This window comes from Anarhichas minor, unplaced genomic scaffold (genome assembly GCF_050575085.1).
Source record: "Anarhichas minor isolate MPS153535 unplaced genomic scaffold, ASM5057508v1 ptg000011l, whole genome shotgun sequence".
Taxonomy (NCBI): domain Eukaryota; kingdom Metazoa; phylum Chordata; class Actinopteri; order Perciformes; family Anarhichadidae; genus Anarhichas; species Anarhichas minor.
The window spans coordinates 10,346,673-10,364,186 of record NW_027466457.1 but is presented as its reverse complement, the minus strand read 5'-3'; the positions used below and the strand labels follow the sequence as shown (position 1 = coordinate 10,364,186).

Genomic DNA, 17,514 nt, shown 5'->3' with positions numbered 1-17,514 from the left:
CAATGTGATACATTTCAAACAACACTGTTTAGTGCATAAATGCAGTGAAGAGGGAAAAAAAGATAACGATACTACTGAGCCATGCACTGGAATTTGGGTGTCGATTTCTGAGTGTGGCCCCAAAAAGGGGGGGTGGGGGGTTGGTAGGAATTTGTCCAAACTAACTGGAGCAAAGAAAATCTTCACAATGGCTGAATTGGACTTGAGCCTTGCAGTGACAGAGAACACACTGCAGAGTGTGATGCAACATGGCAGCCTATATTGTCCCTTCAAGTAGCTGAGGTAATATTGTTCATTGGTTTGATTTTGACAAGCACAATATGTGCGACCTATACAGCCCTTTCTTTAAGATGCGGTCTACATTAGAATTCGGGTTGACATATTGTATACCGTATATGAAATGTTTTCTATCAAATAACGGAGTCTACGTGAGGTGAATTTAGGAATAACAGTGCATACTTGTTTGTGATTCATTCTGAAGAACAGTGAAAATGAAGCTTTGACCGAGGCGTTGTTTTTGTAGTTTAATGTGGGACTGTAATCTTTTAATGTATGATGGAATGAACACGTGTGTGCACTTATTTTCCATAAGTGTTTAACCATAATCAACCAATTAATCAAGTAAATGTTCCTTTCTCTCGATGTCCAGTCTCACTCTTAATCTTTTTAGTCAAACAAAGTCTAAAAACAAACATCAAAACTATCTTTAAAAAGGGACATAAGTCCAACAGTCAAAGGAACTTGAATGGCATATGTTGGTATACAAGAATCAGCGGACACAGTTTTTCTCTGTTAGATTCAAAAACTAAAATAAAAATGTTTCCAGGGTTTCCCTTAAAATCCGAACAGAATGAGGGTGCTGCAGAGAGCCTCTGCACTCATCCTGAGAAGAGGAATCGCAACTTTTCAAAGCAGATTGTGCAAAAGTGGTAAATGCATCCTCTCATTATATCTCTCAACACTTAAAAGTATAATGTACGCACATTACATAACAGACTGATAGCAATAATGATGATTTATGAATGTAAATGGCACCTCTTCTCTCAGGCAGCCTCTTCAGAGTTCATCCATCTGTATCTAAGGCGCTGGCAGAAAACAAACCAGTGGTTGCACTGGAGAGCACTATTATCACACATGGCATGCCCTATCCACACAACCTGAGGTACCCCATTTTAAGTGTCAGTCAACTTTAATACCTGCAGCTAAAAGTTGCTTTAATCACTGATTATGAATGCCATTAATGTTGTAATGCAGCACAGCGAAGCAGGTGGAGGCCATTGTGAGGGCTGAAGGAGCAACTCCAGCCACGGTCGGAGTGATCGAGGGTGAAGTCCATGTTGGTCTGTCGTCAGAGGAACTTGAACATCTCGCCCTCTGCAAGAGCTCCCTGAAAGTGTCCCACCGTGATCTGCCCTACGTCATGAGCAAAGTGAGACCACAACACACTCCTCTGAATATAATCTCATAACTACCTGAGTCTGTCACTTTTTGTTTGCTGTCTTATTCACTCAGGGTCTCTCTGGGGGAACGACGGTGTCAGCCACGATGATAGCAGCACATCGAGCTGGCATCCCTGTGTTTGTCACAGGGGGCATCGGAGGAGTTCACAGAGGCGGAGAGAACAGTAAACAGACTAATAGATACTTTACGCATACCGACACTAACTAATTACTCTTGACAAACCATGACAACATACTCCTTTCACATGTGTGTCAGCTGGATTTGATAACCAAGACCATGAAATGAGATGAGGGTGCACTTATGATCCAGATATTATATAAAAGTGACGGGATAGTTCACCCTGAGGAACTCCTCCATGTGTAAGGACACCAATGGTGTCAGGACAGTAAGTTTGTCTTATTGGTATGTCAAGAGGAATAAGTTAGACTCATGTCATGTTGTGTGAAGGCTTACCATCAGTCACAACTGAGTAAATGGTGTTTCCTCCAGGTCTGGACATCAGTGCAGATTTGACAGAGCTCGGCAGGACTCCCATTGCAGTCATCTCCGCTGGTGTCAAGTCTATTCTGGACATCGGTCGCACCCTGGAGTTCCTTGTGAGAATGTTGAGATAATGTTGTCACTGTACAATAATACTGATACTGTGTTTTCATGTTTGAGTTTGTACTGTAATCAACCAAATATGCTTTGCTTTATTTAACTTATTAGCTTGTAGTGACTTTAGTTATAGAATTTCTAAACCATAGGTTATTTCCTGTTTTTGTTTTTAATTGGTGATGGCATCAGTGCAAGTTGGGGTGGACATGGTGTGTTTGTGCGTGTGTGTGTATGGGACCAATATATAGATCGCCTTCAATAGAAAGGAAAAAATAATTAACAGTCAATATGATCAGTAGAGGAAAGAGAGAAGAAAGTGTTTCGTTGGTACAAAATTATTTAATTACTAGAATAAAGCTGACAGTTATTTTATCTTTTATTAGGAGACGCAGGGTGTCTGTGTGGCCACTTATGGAGCGTCAAAGAATTTCCCAGCCTTCTTCTCTCCACAAAGCGGATTCACTTCTCCATGCCAAGTCGGCAACCCTGAGGAAGCTGCAGCGCTCATTGGTATATATCTACACTTTATATCCTGGACCCTGAACACACCAAGGTCAAGATTGAATATTTACCAACACTTATTTTTCACTTACACCCGTTATAAATGTGGATCTGTTTTTCTTTTTTGCGTCATTCAGCGAGCACTCTGTCTCTGGATCTCCAAAGTGGCGTCCTGTTAGCGGTGCCCATCCCAGAGGAGCATGCAGCAGCCGGCCAGCTGATAGAGGAAGCCATACAGGCCGCAGTAGCAGAGGCGAGGTACAGAAGTTCTGCGTGACTCGTAATCTGTTGTCTTTTTGTTTTCTCAACACCTGAGATACTAGCTCAATATCATCAGAGGAAAATTCCTGTCTGGATCTCTTTATGGTCGTGACAAAGTGAATCAAATAGACTGTTTATCTCAGCCGGAAAAATTTTAATTTTCTCTTCTCTTTTTTTTAATTTACTCAGTGCTAAAGGTATAACAGGAAGAGATGTGACGCCATTCATTCTTCAAATGGTCAATGAGCTGACTGAGGGAAAGTCCCTTCAGGCCAGTATCCTTCTAAAAATCGGAATCATCATCAAGCAGAGAACATGTCACATTCTTTGGAAAGGAAGAGGCGTAAAGAAGATCGAGAAAGTTGTTTTCTCATAGGCCAGACAATGTTAAAGTGCAGTATATCACAACTAAAATGCCCTTAACCTGTTATGTTCTTAGACATTGCTCTTATTTATAACAATGCTAAAGTTGGCAGTCAAATAGCCTGCGCACTGTCAAAACAAATGACTGAGAGAAAGTCCAGATGCCAGACTCATCATCATGGAAAACACTCATCAGACTCAGATATAGTGAGTAAAAACACATACAATGCACTTGTTTAGTCATTTTCCAAAATACAGTACCCACAATGCTGTTCTTTTACAGGTTGTCATAGGGGGAATTAACGTTGATTTTATTGCAAAAGGAAAGACGAGAACACTTCATGTAAGTTTGATTCATCAAAACTACTGCAGATCATGTAAGGGCAAATTATTGTTGGTTACTTCTGAGAAAACGTGTCTCTTTCAGTTTGGACAGACCAACCCAGGAAGTGTCTGTCAGTCATTTGGTGGTGTAGGACGGAACATTGCTGGTGTGTTTTCATCTGATAATGTAGATGCACATTGTGTTCAACAGTACTTCAAATCTGATTATCTCACTCTCACATCTCTGGTGCTTTCCTTCCAGACTCTCTGAGTCGTTTAGGCCGTAGTCCCCTGTTCATCTCAGCTACTGGAGCTGATTCACACAGCGAAGCAGTGTTGAACTATTGCAAACATATGGTTTGTGAAAATGAACAGTTGTTTATTATTAAACATGATTACAATCTCTTTTAGAATTAAAAATGTAAATGTTAAGTTCTTGACTTTATTTCTTATTTCTCTCAGAACACAAGCGGTGTGCTCAGGCTAGAAGAGCAAAACACAGCAACTTACTGCGCTGTTATCACTCAGAGCGGAGAACTGAGTCTTGGATTGGGAGACATGGACGTTCATCAGCAGATCACAGAGCAGTATGTAAGTGACAAAGTTACGTGTCCTTTAGCAAGGCTAGCCCAGGATTTCATACCACATTCAAACCTACATTTACATTTGGACTTTGGGAAAGCGAGATGGGCATTTTTGTTGTGTTTTCTAAATTGTATAGGCTACCAGATATGACAAATCAACAATTTAAGCCGCAGATTATTCGATAATGAGATTAATCAGTTTTATTCCTTTTGTTTTATTTTTTGATATATTTTACCATTCCCTAACATTCTTGCTGCATGTCTTTTTTTAGAAATAAAGTTTACTTACTTAATTGATATTTCTTTATTATTATCTCTTCAAATATATTTGTGTAGGTGTCACAGTTTGTGAAGCAGCTTTCATCAGCCACTCTTGTGTGTCTCGATGGAAACATTCCCGTTTCCACCATCGACTACGTTTGCTCCATTGCCAGAAAACACAACATCAATGGTAAGCATATGGAGATGGTCACTATGAATGTATGCGATCAGAAGCTTTCACTGATTTGAATACAACACAGTCAATGTGTTACAGTTTGGTATGAGCCAACGGATTCAGAAAAGGCTTCCAAGCCTTTCCTGTCAGACGCCTGGAAGTCTCTGTCCTATTCATCTCCAAACCTGGCAGAGTTGTGCACCATGAACAAAACACTGGGTTTCCCAACACCCGAAGGTAAACTTCATTCCTTAATGTGCATCTTAATCTTCTTTTTCTTTACTCCCTCATCTCAAACACATATTCCCACATATAGTTGTTGGAGTTAAATTTCTTGTAAAAAAAATGCAAATGGTGTGTTAGTGATTGAGGATGTGGTTTTGTCTTGTTGGGTGGCAGTGCTTCCGAGCTCTTTCGAGGAGGTGCTGAGTGTTGCTGTGGCTCTCTCACGCCCCCTGCTGGAGCACGTCCACTGTCTGGTGGTGACTCTGGGGGCTGGTGGAGTGCTGGTGTGCGGAGAGCATGATGCAGGCTCTGTCAACCTGCAGCCAAGAAAACAGAAGAGGGTAAGGACAACTTGTATCTAAAACTGATAATGATGATGATTACTACGACAGTGAAAGTGAAAATGTTTATTGCACATGTGATTGCAGAGGAGGCAGCTTTGTGCTGTCCACTACCCAGCACTGACCGTGACAGCAGAGGAGACAATGAATGTGTCTGGAGCAGGAGATAGGTGCTAAAAACTTACTTGACCTCCTTTCTCGTCCCTATTCTTATTTTAATTACAAACTTTCTCTGCTTCAGTTTTACCCATTTTTCAATTCTCATGACCTCTTCCTGTTCCTGTCACACTTTCTCTCACTCACAATAAAATTTTGACTCAACAACATTCAAACATACCGGCACTCATCCCCGCTCTGTCTGCAGCCTCGCAGGTGCTTTAATGACTGGGATTCTCCAGCGGAGAGACACGGACAGCTGTGTTCGGATGGGCCTCCTGGCTGCACGGTTGTCCCTGGCATCATCGCACCCCATCGCCCCTACGCTCACCTCAGACTCTGTGGATCCCAACAAAGTCCGTCAGGATTGGCCCAAACCCAGCTTCATGTGGATAAATTAAAAATCTTTTCAAATATGTTTGGAAGAAATGTGTGAAAATTGGGTTTATTACGCATTGGTTTGTTAATTTTATAATTTTAGCCTTAAAATTTGAGAAACCATCATGTGAAATAGTGACTGTGTAAATGAATGTTAGAAGATGACAGGGTTTCACTGAAACCATTATATTCAAATTTAAATCCTTTTTTTGGTGTAAAATACTCAAACAAATTACAAATAAAAAAGTACAAATCCGGCATTCAAAATTCTCAAATGTTGTTGCTGTTCAGAATTAGAACTAGAACCAGAACTAGAACCAGAAACGTTTATTTGCCAAGGTTGCACATACAAGGAATTTGACATGGTGTTCAAGGGGTAGTTAATTATAACTACTTCTTGTACTGTTGGATTACTTGTTTGATTTAACTACTGACAATCCGACATATTTTATAAACTGATCAATATTTCTCTCATAAATGCATTTTTTGTGTGTAAACAATTTAAATAACTACAAGTTTTTAGGAAATGTGTCCCTGGTTCCAGCTCAACGTCACCGAGAACTGTATTTCCCACAAAGCATCTGTTCATCTGCGCAGACTCAGTCGCTCTGAACACTTGCCCAGCTCCCTCCTCCCTACTTTAATGCTAGCTAAGATGGTGGTTTGAGCGTAAATTGTCTCCACAATACTAAGAAAAGAGAGGGGCAAAACATCTCTATAGCCTTTTAATCACAACAGAACAACAAAACGACGGTTATCTTAAGTGACCGGTTATAGAAATTTGGACATTTCAGACACATTGGCTCGCAGTCCCCGCCCAATTTGGTGTGACTCCCTTGGAGTGGAATCCTAAGCTAAATACGGACAGGGTAAGTAACGTTAGCCGAGTTGCTAGTTGGGCTAGCCAGCTTCCATTCTCTTAATAAATAAAAGACAGTTCTGTCCGTTACGATTTTTCAGTCTTCCGTTGGAGTGTTCTCGGGCTTATTGGATCGCTGTCCAGGTAATCTAAATGTCGTGAGAGCAATGTCAGTTGTTTATAGTGCCAACAACTTGCTCCCAGTTCAGCGTTAGCTTGTGTAGGCCGCGTCGTAAGCTTGTCATCAAAACCCCGTACATCTGATGCGAATGTAGCATGCTAGCTACGCTGATGCTAGCGGTTAGCATAAAAGCAAGCTGTCAGTTTATATGTAGGAGAAGGCGTACCGTTGTGGCATCCATATCTTTAACCGTTTAATGCTAATATCGAGTAAATAATTACCTCTGTATATTTCGATGTTGTGATGTTACCTACAAATACTCCTGAATTCGTGTTATTAGGTAGACCGGCTTCTTTTACCAATTCGCGGCTAATGTTAGCTTAGCCTAACGTTAGTCAAATAACATCTGTCATAATGTAAAATCCAGTAGGCAGAGCAGCTAAAGTTACCAGCCTGGTTAACCTTAACCAACGTCAGGTATTTCATACACGACTTTATTAATCAGCTGATATCTGCGAGTGAAGCAGCAGAACCACTCCTGTACGTGTTAATCGGTCTGCAAAATGCTGCCAAGTATTTTAAATGTTGGGCATTTTTCTGGCAGCATTAGATTAAACTTTACACTGTCAGGTTTGATAAATCTGGGTTTGTCATGAGTTCACCTGCTGGTAGCAGTGTTGTCACGCGGAAACTAAGCTGACGTCTAACTGCTATCAAGGAAAGGTTGTAAATAAACGCAGTTTGTTGCATTTCCCTTATGACGAGGTGAATACTTTTGTCAACCCCCGAAAGATACCACAACATCCTCATTATCACTTCAACACGATGACAGCTGTTTTACTAGATTTCTGAGAAATGCCGTCAGTTGTCTTTTTATCAGACACATTGAGCTTAAACTAATGCAATCACCAACTTCTGCGATAACTCAATCTTCCATGGAGGTTATAACATTCAGTTCTTCTTGAAATTGTTTTAGAAAGGCCTTGATTCAACTTTATCATCATATTTATAGGCATTGTGTGAACAGAAAATGTGTTGCACCACATACACCCAGTATGTAATACTGTAAGTATATTTAATCATAGGCTTAATCGCCATTGTGTTACCACCTTTGGCGATAGATATTTATTTAAATAAAAGTCTTTGGGATTGCTACTTAAAGAGATTAATTGATCATCGATATTTCCCTTTCTGTCGAACGCTTTTGTTTCAGCTCTGAAATGGACTGAGAGCAGTTATCGGTATGTAATCCACCCTCGGTGGTTTAAATGCAGAAGCCCAAACATTAGAAACATCTCCGCCTAAAGCACAGTGCAGTTCACCAGCACCAACAACTTCCACAAGGACCATGCCGTTGAATCAACACCTCCCTAAAAAGTTTCATCATTAAAGTAAAATATTAGGTATTGCAGTAGACTGCAGTAGTTTAGCTAGCTGGACCTAACAGAGTGAGTGTTTCCTTTGCTGCTGGAAATGTTTAATGTTGTGCTCAGTCTGATGTAGTGACCGTGGTAGTCATAAAGTCAGTTTTCAGTTAGTAGAAATGAGTGGTTCAGTTGATGTCGTTTTAAATCATGTCATGATGGAGCTCTTAAACTCAACTTTTTTATGTTTTCTCAGCCCTGTGCTCTGTGGCCAGCTTCAGCACTCCACCCCCCCCCTCTCCACACCATAGGATGTCCCACAGCCCTGAATTGAAGGACGACCCCATGGAGTGCCCTCTGTGCATGGAGCCGCTGGAGATTGATGACGTCAACTTCTTCCCCTGCACCTGTGGCTATCAGATCTGCCGCTTCTGTTGGCATCGCATCCGCACAGATGAGAACGGCCTCTGCCCCGCCTGCAGAAAGGTAAGGAGATGATGATGATGACATGGACACGATGGCAGAGAAACTCATCACAACTGAAGGGGGATTTTTCTGTCCTGACAGACAGAAGGGATGAGGATGTTGAGTGTCCCAAGGCTAATATAGGGGGGAGAAAATCTTTTGATTCCCCATTATAAAGTACATCTCTTTGTTAAGACATCAGCTCATCATTTACAATTGACAGCCTCAGCAGTGTGGCTAGTGTTGCCTGTTGAACTACCATATTTACAATTAAAGTTCTCCCTTACCCACTGTCCTTTAGAAAAGCCACATCATTTAAACTACAAGTGGTGGATATCACCATCATCGTCTTTGTGTTTTTGTGTAGCCGTACCCAGAGGACCCCGCGGTGTACAAGCCTCTCTCACAGGAGGAGATCCAAAGGATAAAGAACGAAAAGAAGCAGAAACAGAACGAGAAGAAGCAGAAGGTGACAGAAAACCGAAAGCACCTGGCCAGTGTCAGAGTAGTCCAGAGAAACCTGGTGTTCGTGGTGGGGCTCTCACAGCGACTCGCCGACCCGGAGGTGAGTACAGTGTCTCCACCGATACTGATACTGAATTATTTTAATGCACATTTTAAATGTCTTTTAGTAAAACCTCCCTCTGAAGCCTCAAGAGTAAAGCTTGTGTTGAATATTGTGTACATGAGATCACAGTGCACCCAAAACTTTGTGATAAGTGATATTCAAATATATATATTTTTTGCATTTTGCCCACAGGTCCTAAAACGACCAGAGTATTTTGGGAGGTTTGGGAAAATCCATAAAGTGGTCATCAACAATAGCACATCCTACGCAGGTTCACAGGTGAGAGGGTGGATCAAAGCTGACGGGATGTTCTCACAATTGATATGTTTTTAAACATTATTAGAACTTAAGCCTTGTCTACACGACACAGGTATTTTTGTAAACGTATAGCTTTTTCTATGTGTTTTGGGCTTCTTCCTTTATGCATATACCAAGATTTGTTTCTTTTTAGTTATTTTAGTTGCATATGATTTAGTTTTTTGTCCTCACTGTAACAGAATTGCAGCTACAGTAGGTGTGTTGACCTTATTGTCTGTTTTTTTTAGGGGCCCAGTGCCAGCGCTTATGTCACTTACATCCGCTCTGAAGATGCTTTAAGAGCAATACAGTGTGTGAACAATGTGGTTGTTGATGGCAGAACCCTCAAGGTGAGAAGTTAACAGCTGCGTATCTATGTGACTATGATTAGTTTGATTTGCATAAAGAAGCCACGCCTTCCTGTCTGTAAGACATAAACATCCTTTTATTAAACAACCTGCAATGTAAAATAGTACCATTAAACTAAAAGTCCTTGAAAGAAAGCTCCATAACCGTCGCTTCTCTTTGGTCTCTCTGTCGCAGGCTTCTTTAGGCACAACAAAGTACTGCAGTTACTTCCTTAAAAGTATGCAGTGTCCCAAACCTGATTGTATGTATCTACATGAGCTGGGGGATGAAGCAGCTAGCTTTACTAAAGAGGAAATGCAGGTAAAATATTGTTCTCTTTCTGAAATGTGAATTAAATTGTTCATTAACAAAATGATTAATGCTGACTCATGTTGTGCCATTCGTTTTCTAGGCAGGGAAACATCAAGAGTATGAGCAGAAACTCCTCCAAGACCTCTATAAAATTAACCCTAGCTTTCTACAACCTCCAGCATGTGGATCAGAGAAGTCAAAGAGTAAATCCAACTCCACACAGAGGTTGGTGTTTTTTATTTCCGTCTATCCGTCTCTTATTACGTCCACTTGTGCTGAGCTCGATTGTTCTGCTGTTTTGTAACAGAGCCAACAGCACCAATGGTAAAGATGGATGGCCGACGCTGTCAGGACACAACAAACTGGCCAACGGGCTTTCAGAGGACCGCAAGTCTCCTCCGCTGCTAGACTATCTAGACCAAGAAGCTATGGCTTCAGATGGGCTAGAAACAGATCTGGGTCTTGGTCAGCATTCTGCATTGTCCCCCTTCTCCTCTAACTGTGACAGCAACAGGTAATGTCGACTCCTCCTGGACGATGGTACCAACGTATCCTGAACAAAATGCTTTTATTCATATTTTTTAAAGCTTTTCTTTTTTGTTAAAGGAATAATATGTAGTCTTATTGTTGGTCGCTGTTTGTAAACGCAGCATTCAAACATTTTTTGCACATCATATCTTTGAATATGTATTTAAATGTGTCACTTGTTTACCTGCAGTCCCAGTGACAAACCTCCAGAGTCGATCGGTATGGTCAATGGAGAGACTTTACTACAGGTGAAAAGCCTCATCTCCCGTTTTTATTTCCATATAGATGAAGGTGATCCAGGACAACCTCACAAACGGCTCCCCCTCTCTCTCTCTTTTGTTCCAGATACCCACCAGTGACTCCCCTTCTCCTCCCCCTGGTTTAACCAAGCCCAGCCTCGTGGTGCCCATCAGCATGTCAGACCTCACAGCCCGTTCACCCTTCGAGGGAGCGGCAGCTGAGTCCCAGTCGCTCTTTTCAGACAACAGTAACTTCAGACATCCTAACCCTCTCCCTGCTGGCCTGCCCCCCTTCCCCAGTTCCCCCCGCAGCAATTCTGACTGGCCCATGACCCCCGAACCACAGAGCCTCTTCACATCAGGTACAATGGAGATCTGATTAAACCTTTTGCATGTCTTTAGTGCTTGATTGGTTGTGCTTTTTGTCTTAATATTCAAGCAGTGCGTTGACCTGCAACCCACACTGGTTCCTTTAGCGGTGCAATGATCCAAGGAAAGAGGCTGTCGTATAATTGTACAGATTGTAAAGCCAATTTAATTAAAACTGCCAGGATCCTATTGACCAAGAGCAGAGTCCTCTGAGTGAACTTGAGTTCCCTCTTGTGAACAGTTACAGTGTGTCTAGGGCTTTTATTGTGAAAGGTAAAAATGGAAGGAGTTGATCTGAGGCCTTTACTATGAAGCAGGATCTGGGTTCAGCGAGGTAACTTCAGGGTTCACGCTGGGTTTTCAGTCCTAAGATGGAGGTTCACTTCTTACGCTGAACACCTAACCTGCTCTGGAGATAAAGATCAGGTTATGAGATCAGAGATCAACTCGTATGAAAGTACCGCTTACTGATCAATCGAAGCTCGCTTCATTGATCGGTCGATAATATTTCACAAATACGAAGAAGTTAAAGTCAAACCACATGCAAAAAATAGACTGCTTGCAATGAATCTGTGTGAATGTGTAAATCAATAGATTTATAATATCACTGCCTATCGAGAGCAAGATAGATCTGACTGGAATTACATGTGTGTATTCTGTTAAATGAATGTGTTTTAGCCTTATTCTTTCAGCTGTAACCCTAGCAGTGTGAAACGGACGAGGGCAAATAAATACATCACTAAATATTCTCTTATCATATATTCATATCATGTATTCGCTGACGTGTGTGCTTGTGGAGCCTTGTGTCTGAATCGTGTCTTACAGTCACAGACTAGATGTAGCGTTACTTTGCTCCAGTTGCGAGTTCAAGAGACTACGCACATGTAATGTAATGTGAACACACTCCTAGCCAGATTGAAAACTAAAAAGATCCTGTGGCTAGTCAACTAAAGAGTTGACTTGGAGGACAGCTCCAGTAACGCGTCTCTCTTCTGTCCTCACAGACACAATACCAGTGTCTTCTTCCACAGACTGGCAGGCGGCCTTCGGCTTCGGCTCGTCCAGCAAACAGCAGGACGACGATCTGGGCTTCGATCCTTTCGACGTCACTCGCAAGGCCCTGGCCGACCTGATAGAGAAGGAGCTGTCAGTGCAGGATCAGAGCCCCTTTTCCCCGGGGCTCCTCTCCCACGGCGGGAGCAACCACGGCCTCGGCCTGCCTCCTCTCAACCCGAACCCCGGCGCCTCTCACCACTTCCCCAGCGGCCTGCCACGCCTCCCCCAGCTCCACCACAGAGCCATCTACAGCTCCTTCAGTTTCCCGGGCAGCCAGAACAGCCAGGCCAGTCAGCAGCTGCCAGCCGCCAGACACCCCTGGATGGGCGTCCCGACGCGAAATAACCTCACACACTTGAACCACTCAGCCAGTGCTGCCTCACACAGTAATTTCCTGGACCTGAATCTGCCCCTTCAGCACAACACAGGGCTGGGAGGGATCCCCATCTCAGGTACCCGACATCTGGGCCGCCGCCGCACCTTTCTCTGATCAGATGTCTGGTGTAATGGTGTTTTTTAAAGTCACACTGTGTGATGTGTGATACTTGTTTTGTGTAGCGTTTATTGACCTTACACAGGGAATGCTGGTCGGTGCAGTTCTGCAACTGACCACTAGTCGGTGATCAAAGCACCTGATGAACTGACGTACCTGTTTTCTTCTTCTCCTCCTGCAGAAAACAGTGGCTCTATAGACGGATTAAATGTGAAAGAGTGGCAGGACGGCCTCAGAGCTCTCCTGCCCAACATCAATATCAATTTCGGGGGCCTCCCAAACTCCTCTTCCTCGTCATCCTCCTCATCCTCCAACAGTGTTAACCACATCGGTGGACCGATAGGGCCAGGAGGCATCTCACACAGCCTGAGCTGGGACGGCACAGCCAGTTGGATGGACCCTGCTATCATCACAGGTAGAAATTGTAAAGTGAAGCTTTTTTTATTTTAAAGTTCATTAATAGGTGAATCCTTTCTGCTCTATATACAATGTTGTGTTTTGGACTTGACTTGATCTTCTTTAACTGAGTTCTGAAAATCACAATTGTTTTGAATGAGTCAAAGTAACTTTTAGTACCAGAAGGCCACATTATGTCATCAAAACAAAGCTAAATTATCTTCACATTATATGCGTTTACTGCGGTGCTGTTGTGTTAAATTGTGTTTATTCTCTCCCCCCCCCCCCCCCCCCCAGGCATCCCGGCCTCAGCAGGCAACAGTTTAGACTGTCTCCAGGACGACAACCCTCCACACTGGCTCAAGTCCCTGCAGGCGCTCACAGAGATGGACGGCCCGGCGAGCTCAGCGATGCCCACTCCTCCCCAGCCCCTCCACAGCGGCCTCCTCGACGCCCACCTCCCCCTCCACCACAGAGCCGCCGGCGGCTGGGCTCCCTACATGCCCCCCCCCACAGCCAACCCCGCCAGCCAGTTCCACTCCCCTCCCCCCGGCTTCCAGACCGCTTTCAGACCCCCGGGACAGCCCGCCACAGAGCTGCTACAGAGTGCCGCTGTGGACCGCCACTGAACACAGACTACAGCAGACACCCATCCATTCCCCCACTACCACTTTATACCCACTCATCCTGTACTCTCCCCCCCCCCCCCCCCCCCCCCCCCCTCCCCAATGCAATACACACCAATCTGCAGAGTATGAAAAATGATTAACAAAGTAACAAACATGCTTTCTTCTTTTTCTCTTCCTCCTTCCTTTTGGCCTATTTGTTTTTTGTTTGTGGCACACAAGTTATCGGTACCCCTTTACCCGCTACTACCATCACCACTCATTAGACCTAGTTCTGGGCGTAACATGGGATTCATTGTGTAGCTCACTGTTATCGGAGAGCACGAGAAACAGTACGACATCGAGTGCCCAGCGGTGACACGAGACGTAACTCCACAAACTGACGAAAGAAACAAAGTTAGCTGAAGGGGAGACCTTTTTTAAAAAGTAACTAAATGATTAAGCATGAACAACATTTGTGTTTTTGAGAGTTGAAGTCACGATTAAGTTTTCGAGGAATGAAGCAAGCTGTGAATCTGCTCTAGAAGCTTTGCCCCAAAGACCCTCATCCTCTCCACGTAAACAGGAGACTGAAGCGGTTCACCCTCACAGCCAAGTTGTGAAGACGGCGAGGTGAGAGACAGAGAGAAAAGGGGGGGGGGGGTTGGCACTTAGCTTTTCTTTTTTTTGTGAGAGTGGTTTTAAAAAAGAAAATGTTAACAAATAAAAAGAAAGAAGCTGAGATTTGGTTGTTAGAGAGTGAATGCAGATGGCACAGGGGAGTTGAGGGCACAGGCTATGCACGGGCTCCCTGTTAGGTAGGGACACAGATGGCCTGCTCCAGAGGCCGCTTGGCCCACATTCCCGTTAGAGGGGGGCTCCCACTGGCCCCGTCCTGCTGGAGGGGAAAATTTTGCTGAACCTCTGTATCAGAGGATAGAGCACTGCCTAACCGCGGGGCGCCGGGGCTTTGGGAGATCGTGGCACACATCCTGAGCACTAGGGTTAGACTCTTACTCACAGTGCCACTGTGTGGTACCTACAGTAGCTAGCCCTAACACGGACAGCCACAACGTAGATGAGACAATGATGGACGAGGATATGTCAAAAACAAATACTAAAGAGGGTAGCAACAGGGTGAACAGGTCCCTTTGTTCGACCCACGAGGGCTTAAACGAGGCCTTAACATGGACAGATGAGAGAAAGGAGTGATGGGAGGAGGAGTATAGCGTCAACGATTGCTGAAAAAAATATGCAATATCGTATGACTTCAGCGACTGTATGCGAGTGTATGTCCCAAAGTAAGGTGCTGCAAGACCATACCACGTACTGTAGTAGTGATTTAAGGAGCTTTCAGCCTTTAGGATTCGAGATCGACCTCTCCGACCACCGCCTTTTTTTTCTTTTTTTGAAGTCTTAATTCTGATCCATATTCGCTCTCTCTCTTTCTCTCCCTCTTACCCAACCCCGCCCCTCCTGCTGTTCCCTATTTAACAGTATTTCACAAAAATGAACAAACTCATCCAGGAGAAGCCAACACAGAGTCCTACAGTGGGTTTTAACATGATGTTGCGCGGGGGGGGGAAACGAAAACAAAATCGAGGCGCTTAAAAGGAAGTGAACTGTCCTCTGCAGGTCTGGAAAAATGAACCTTAAATAAAACTGAAAACTCAGAGCTGGTGTTTGTCTGCTGTTGTGTTCTCAGCACCCTGATTCAAACATGTGCACGTATAAATATTTAAACTTTAAAGTACTTGCCACCATACTTTGTAAAACCCCTCAGGAAGGTCACTATAAATCACTCTTTCTGCTTCTAATGTCTTCCACTAGGGGGCAGAGGACTTTCTGTCAGTGATGAAGCGCTGTAGTCGAGCACACACACACTGACTGATGCTACAGTTTCTCAAATCTACATGATTATTCACACAAAATAACAATTCCTACATTTTTAAGTGTTTATTTAGCACATTAACTGATTAAATGCAACAATGATGCATGTAAGAACGAGGCGTTATCACATTGTTCCGTACCATATGTTTGTCTCTTCAGCGGGAGCCGAGCATGTGTGCGTTTTGCCGCTCTGCACTCTCTCAGGCCAATGCAGCAGTAGATGCCTGCAGCACAGACTTATTTTTTTGTCCTGTAGGTCTTCTGGCAGACGCAGGGAGGAGCACAGTTGATACTCGTACAGTGGCCTCACTATTTCTACTGTTGGATAGCTCAATCAGGTGACTCAATATGCACATGGTTTAAAATGTATTTATCTTCATCTTTGCAGTTCCCAGGAAGCCAATCCAAACATACTCCTGTTTAGGGCTGCATTTTAAAATTATTTTCATTATTGATTCATCTGCAAGGTTCTTTTTCGAAGTAATCATTTAATCTAGTATGACTAATATGTTATTTGTTAATATTTTTCGGCTTTGGTGTAGCTCAGCATGTGGGCAAAATAGACAACCCGGAACTGCCCCCTAGTGTCAGCTCCCTCTAGTGTCAGCCCCCTCTAGTGTCAGCCCCCTCTAGTGTCAGCACCCTCTAGCGTCAGCTCCCTCTAGTGTCAGCCCCCTCTAGTGTCAGCTCCCTCTAGTGTCAGCCCCCTCTAGTGTCAGCTCCCTCTAGCGTCAGCCCCCTCTAGCGTCAGCTCCCTCTAGTGTCAGCCCCCTCTAGTGTCAGCTCCCTCTAGTGTCAGCCCCCTCTAGTGTCAGCTCCCTCTAGTGTCAGCCCCCTCTAGTGTCAGCCCCCTCTAGTGTCAGCTCCCTCTAGTGTCAGCTCCCTCTAGTGTCAGCCCCCTCTAGTGTCAGCTCCCTCTAGTGTCAGCTCCCTCTAGTTTCAGCCCCCTCTAGTGTCAGCCCCCTCTAGTGTCAGCTCCCTCTAGTGTCAGCTCCCTCTAGTGTCAGCCCCCTCTAGTGTCAGCTCCCTCTAGTGTCAGCTCCCTCTAGTGTCAGCCCCCTCTAGTGTCAGCTCCCTCTAGTGTCAGCTCCCTCTAGTGTCAGCTCCCTCTAGTGTCAGCCCCCTCTAGTGTCAGCTCCCTCTAGTGTCAGCCCCCTCTAGTGTCAGCTCCCTCTAGTGTCAGCCCCCTCTAGTGTCAGCCCCCTCTAGTGTCAGCTCCCTCTAGTGTCAGCTCCCTCTAGTGTCAGCCCCCTCCTAGTGTCAGCCCCCTCTAGTGTCAGCCCCCTCTAGTGTCAGCTCCCTCTAGTGTCAGCCCCCTCTAGTGTCAGCCCCCTCTAGTGTCAGCTCCCTCTAGTGTCAGCCCCCTCTAGTGTCAGCTCCCTCTAGTGTCAGCTCCCTCTAGTGTCAGCCCCCTCTAGTGTCAGCTCCCTCTAGTGTCAGCCCCCTCTAGTGTCAGCTCCCTCTAGTGTCAGCTCCCTCTAGTGTCAGCCCCCTCTAGTGTCAGCTCCCTCTAGTGTCAGCCCCCTCTAGTGTCAGCTCCCTCTAGTGTCAGCTCCCTCTAGTGTCAGCTCCCTCTAGTGTCAGCCCCCTCTAGTGTCAGCTCCCTCTAGTGTCAGCCCCCTCTAGTGTCAGCTCCCTCTAGTGTCAGCCCCCTCTAGTGTCAGCTCCCTCTAGTGTCAGCTCCCTCTAGTGTCAGCCCCCTCTAGTGTCAGCCCCCTCTAGTGTCAGCCCCCTCTAGTGTCAGCTCCCTCTAGTGTCAGCCCCCTCTAGTGTCAGCTCCCTCTAGTGTCAGCTCCCTCTAGTGTCAGCCCCCTCTAGTGTCAGCTCCCTCTAGTGTCAGCCCCCTCTAGTGTCAGCTCCCTCTAGTGTCAGCTCCCTCTAGTGTCAGCCCCCTCTAGTGTCAGCTCCCTCTAGTGTCAGCCCCCTCTAGTGTCAGCTCCCTCTAGTGTCAGCTCCCTCTAGTGTCAGCCCCCTCTA

The 17,514-nt window shown here is 44.7% G+C and overlaps 2 protein-coding genes across 4 annotated transcripts; both read left to right on the top strand.

The window, feature by feature from the left end:
• The first annotated feature begins 1,028 nt into the window (after nt 1-1,028).
• On the top strand, nt 1,029-5,880 carry LOC142947913 (uncharacterized). Its single transcript, XM_076089785.1, has 17 exons — nt 1,029-1,162; nt 1,255-1,429; nt 1,513-1,624; nt 1,951-2,057; nt 2,442-2,568; nt 2,697-2,817; nt 3,010-3,095; nt 3,260-3,390; nt 3,467-3,526; nt 3,611-3,674; nt 3,770-3,864; nt 3,970-4,098; nt 4,428-4,542; nt 4,627-4,764; nt 4,927-5,093; nt 5,181-5,263; nt 5,458-5,880. The coding sequence occupies exons 1-17, from the start codon at nt 1,029-1,031 to the stop codon at nt 5,648-5,650; spliced, it is 2,037 nt and encodes a 678-aa protein (XP_075945900.1). The 3' UTR covers nt 5,651-5,880.
• Nucleotides 5,881-6,258: 378 nt separating this feature from the next.
• Nucleotides 6,259-15,320, top strand: cnot4a (CCR4-NOT transcription complex, subunit 4a). 3 transcript variants are annotated; one of them, XM_076089357.1, is made up of 14 exons: nt 6,259-6,496; nt 6,588-6,630; nt 8,228-8,457; nt 8,804-9,001; nt 9,197-9,283; nt 9,550-9,651; nt 9,845-9,970; nt 10,062-10,186; nt 10,269-10,475; nt 10,680-10,737; nt 10,835-11,090; nt 12,102-12,605; nt 12,828-13,070; nt 13,340-15,320. In XM_076089357.1, the coding sequence occupies exons 3-14, from the start codon at nt 8,284-8,286 to the stop codon at nt 13,669-13,671; spliced, it is 2,412 nt and encodes an 803-aa protein (XP_075945472.1). In that variant the 5' UTR covers nt 6,259-6,496; nt 6,588-6,630; nt 8,228-8,283; the 3' UTR covers nt 13,672-15,320. The 3 variants fall into 3 exon arrangements, with proteins under 3 accessions (XP_075945472.1, XP_075945471.1, XP_075945473.1); XM_076089356.1 differs by lacking the exon at nt 6,588-6,630; XM_076089358.1 differs by lacking the exon at nt 6,588-6,630 and having other exon boundaries at nt 6,260-6,496; nt 12,828-13,061.
• The last annotated feature ends 2,194 nt before the right edge of the window (nt 15,321-17,514 follow it).

Excerpts from the sequence above, each read along its gene's own strand:
- LOC142947913 (XM_076089785.1), top strand. The coding sequence starts at position 1,029 with ATGGCACCTCTTCTCTCAGGCAGCCTCTTCAGAGTTCATCCATCTGTA. Across the intron at positions 3,527-3,610 it reads GAAAGACGAGAACACTTCAT|TTTGGACAGACCAACCCAGG; the intron begins GTAAGTTTGATT and ends TGTCTCTTTCAG. Across the intron at positions 3,865-3,969 it reads TGAACTATTGCAAACATATG|AACACAAGCGGTGTGCTCAG; the intron begins GTTTGTGAAAAT and ends TATTTCTCTCAG.
- cnot4a (XM_076089356.1), top strand. The coding sequence starts at position 8,284 with ATGTCCCACAGCCCTGAATTGAAGGACGACCCCATGGAGTGCCCTCTG. Across the intron at positions 8,458-8,803 it reads TCTGCCCCGCCTGCAGAAAG|CCGTACCCAGAGGACCCCGC; the intron begins GTAAGGAGATGA and ends GTTTTTGTGTAG. Across the intron at positions 10,476-10,679 it reads TCTAACTGTGACAGCAACAG|TCCCAGTGACAAACCTCCAG; the intron begins GTAATGTCGACT and ends GTTTACCTGCAG.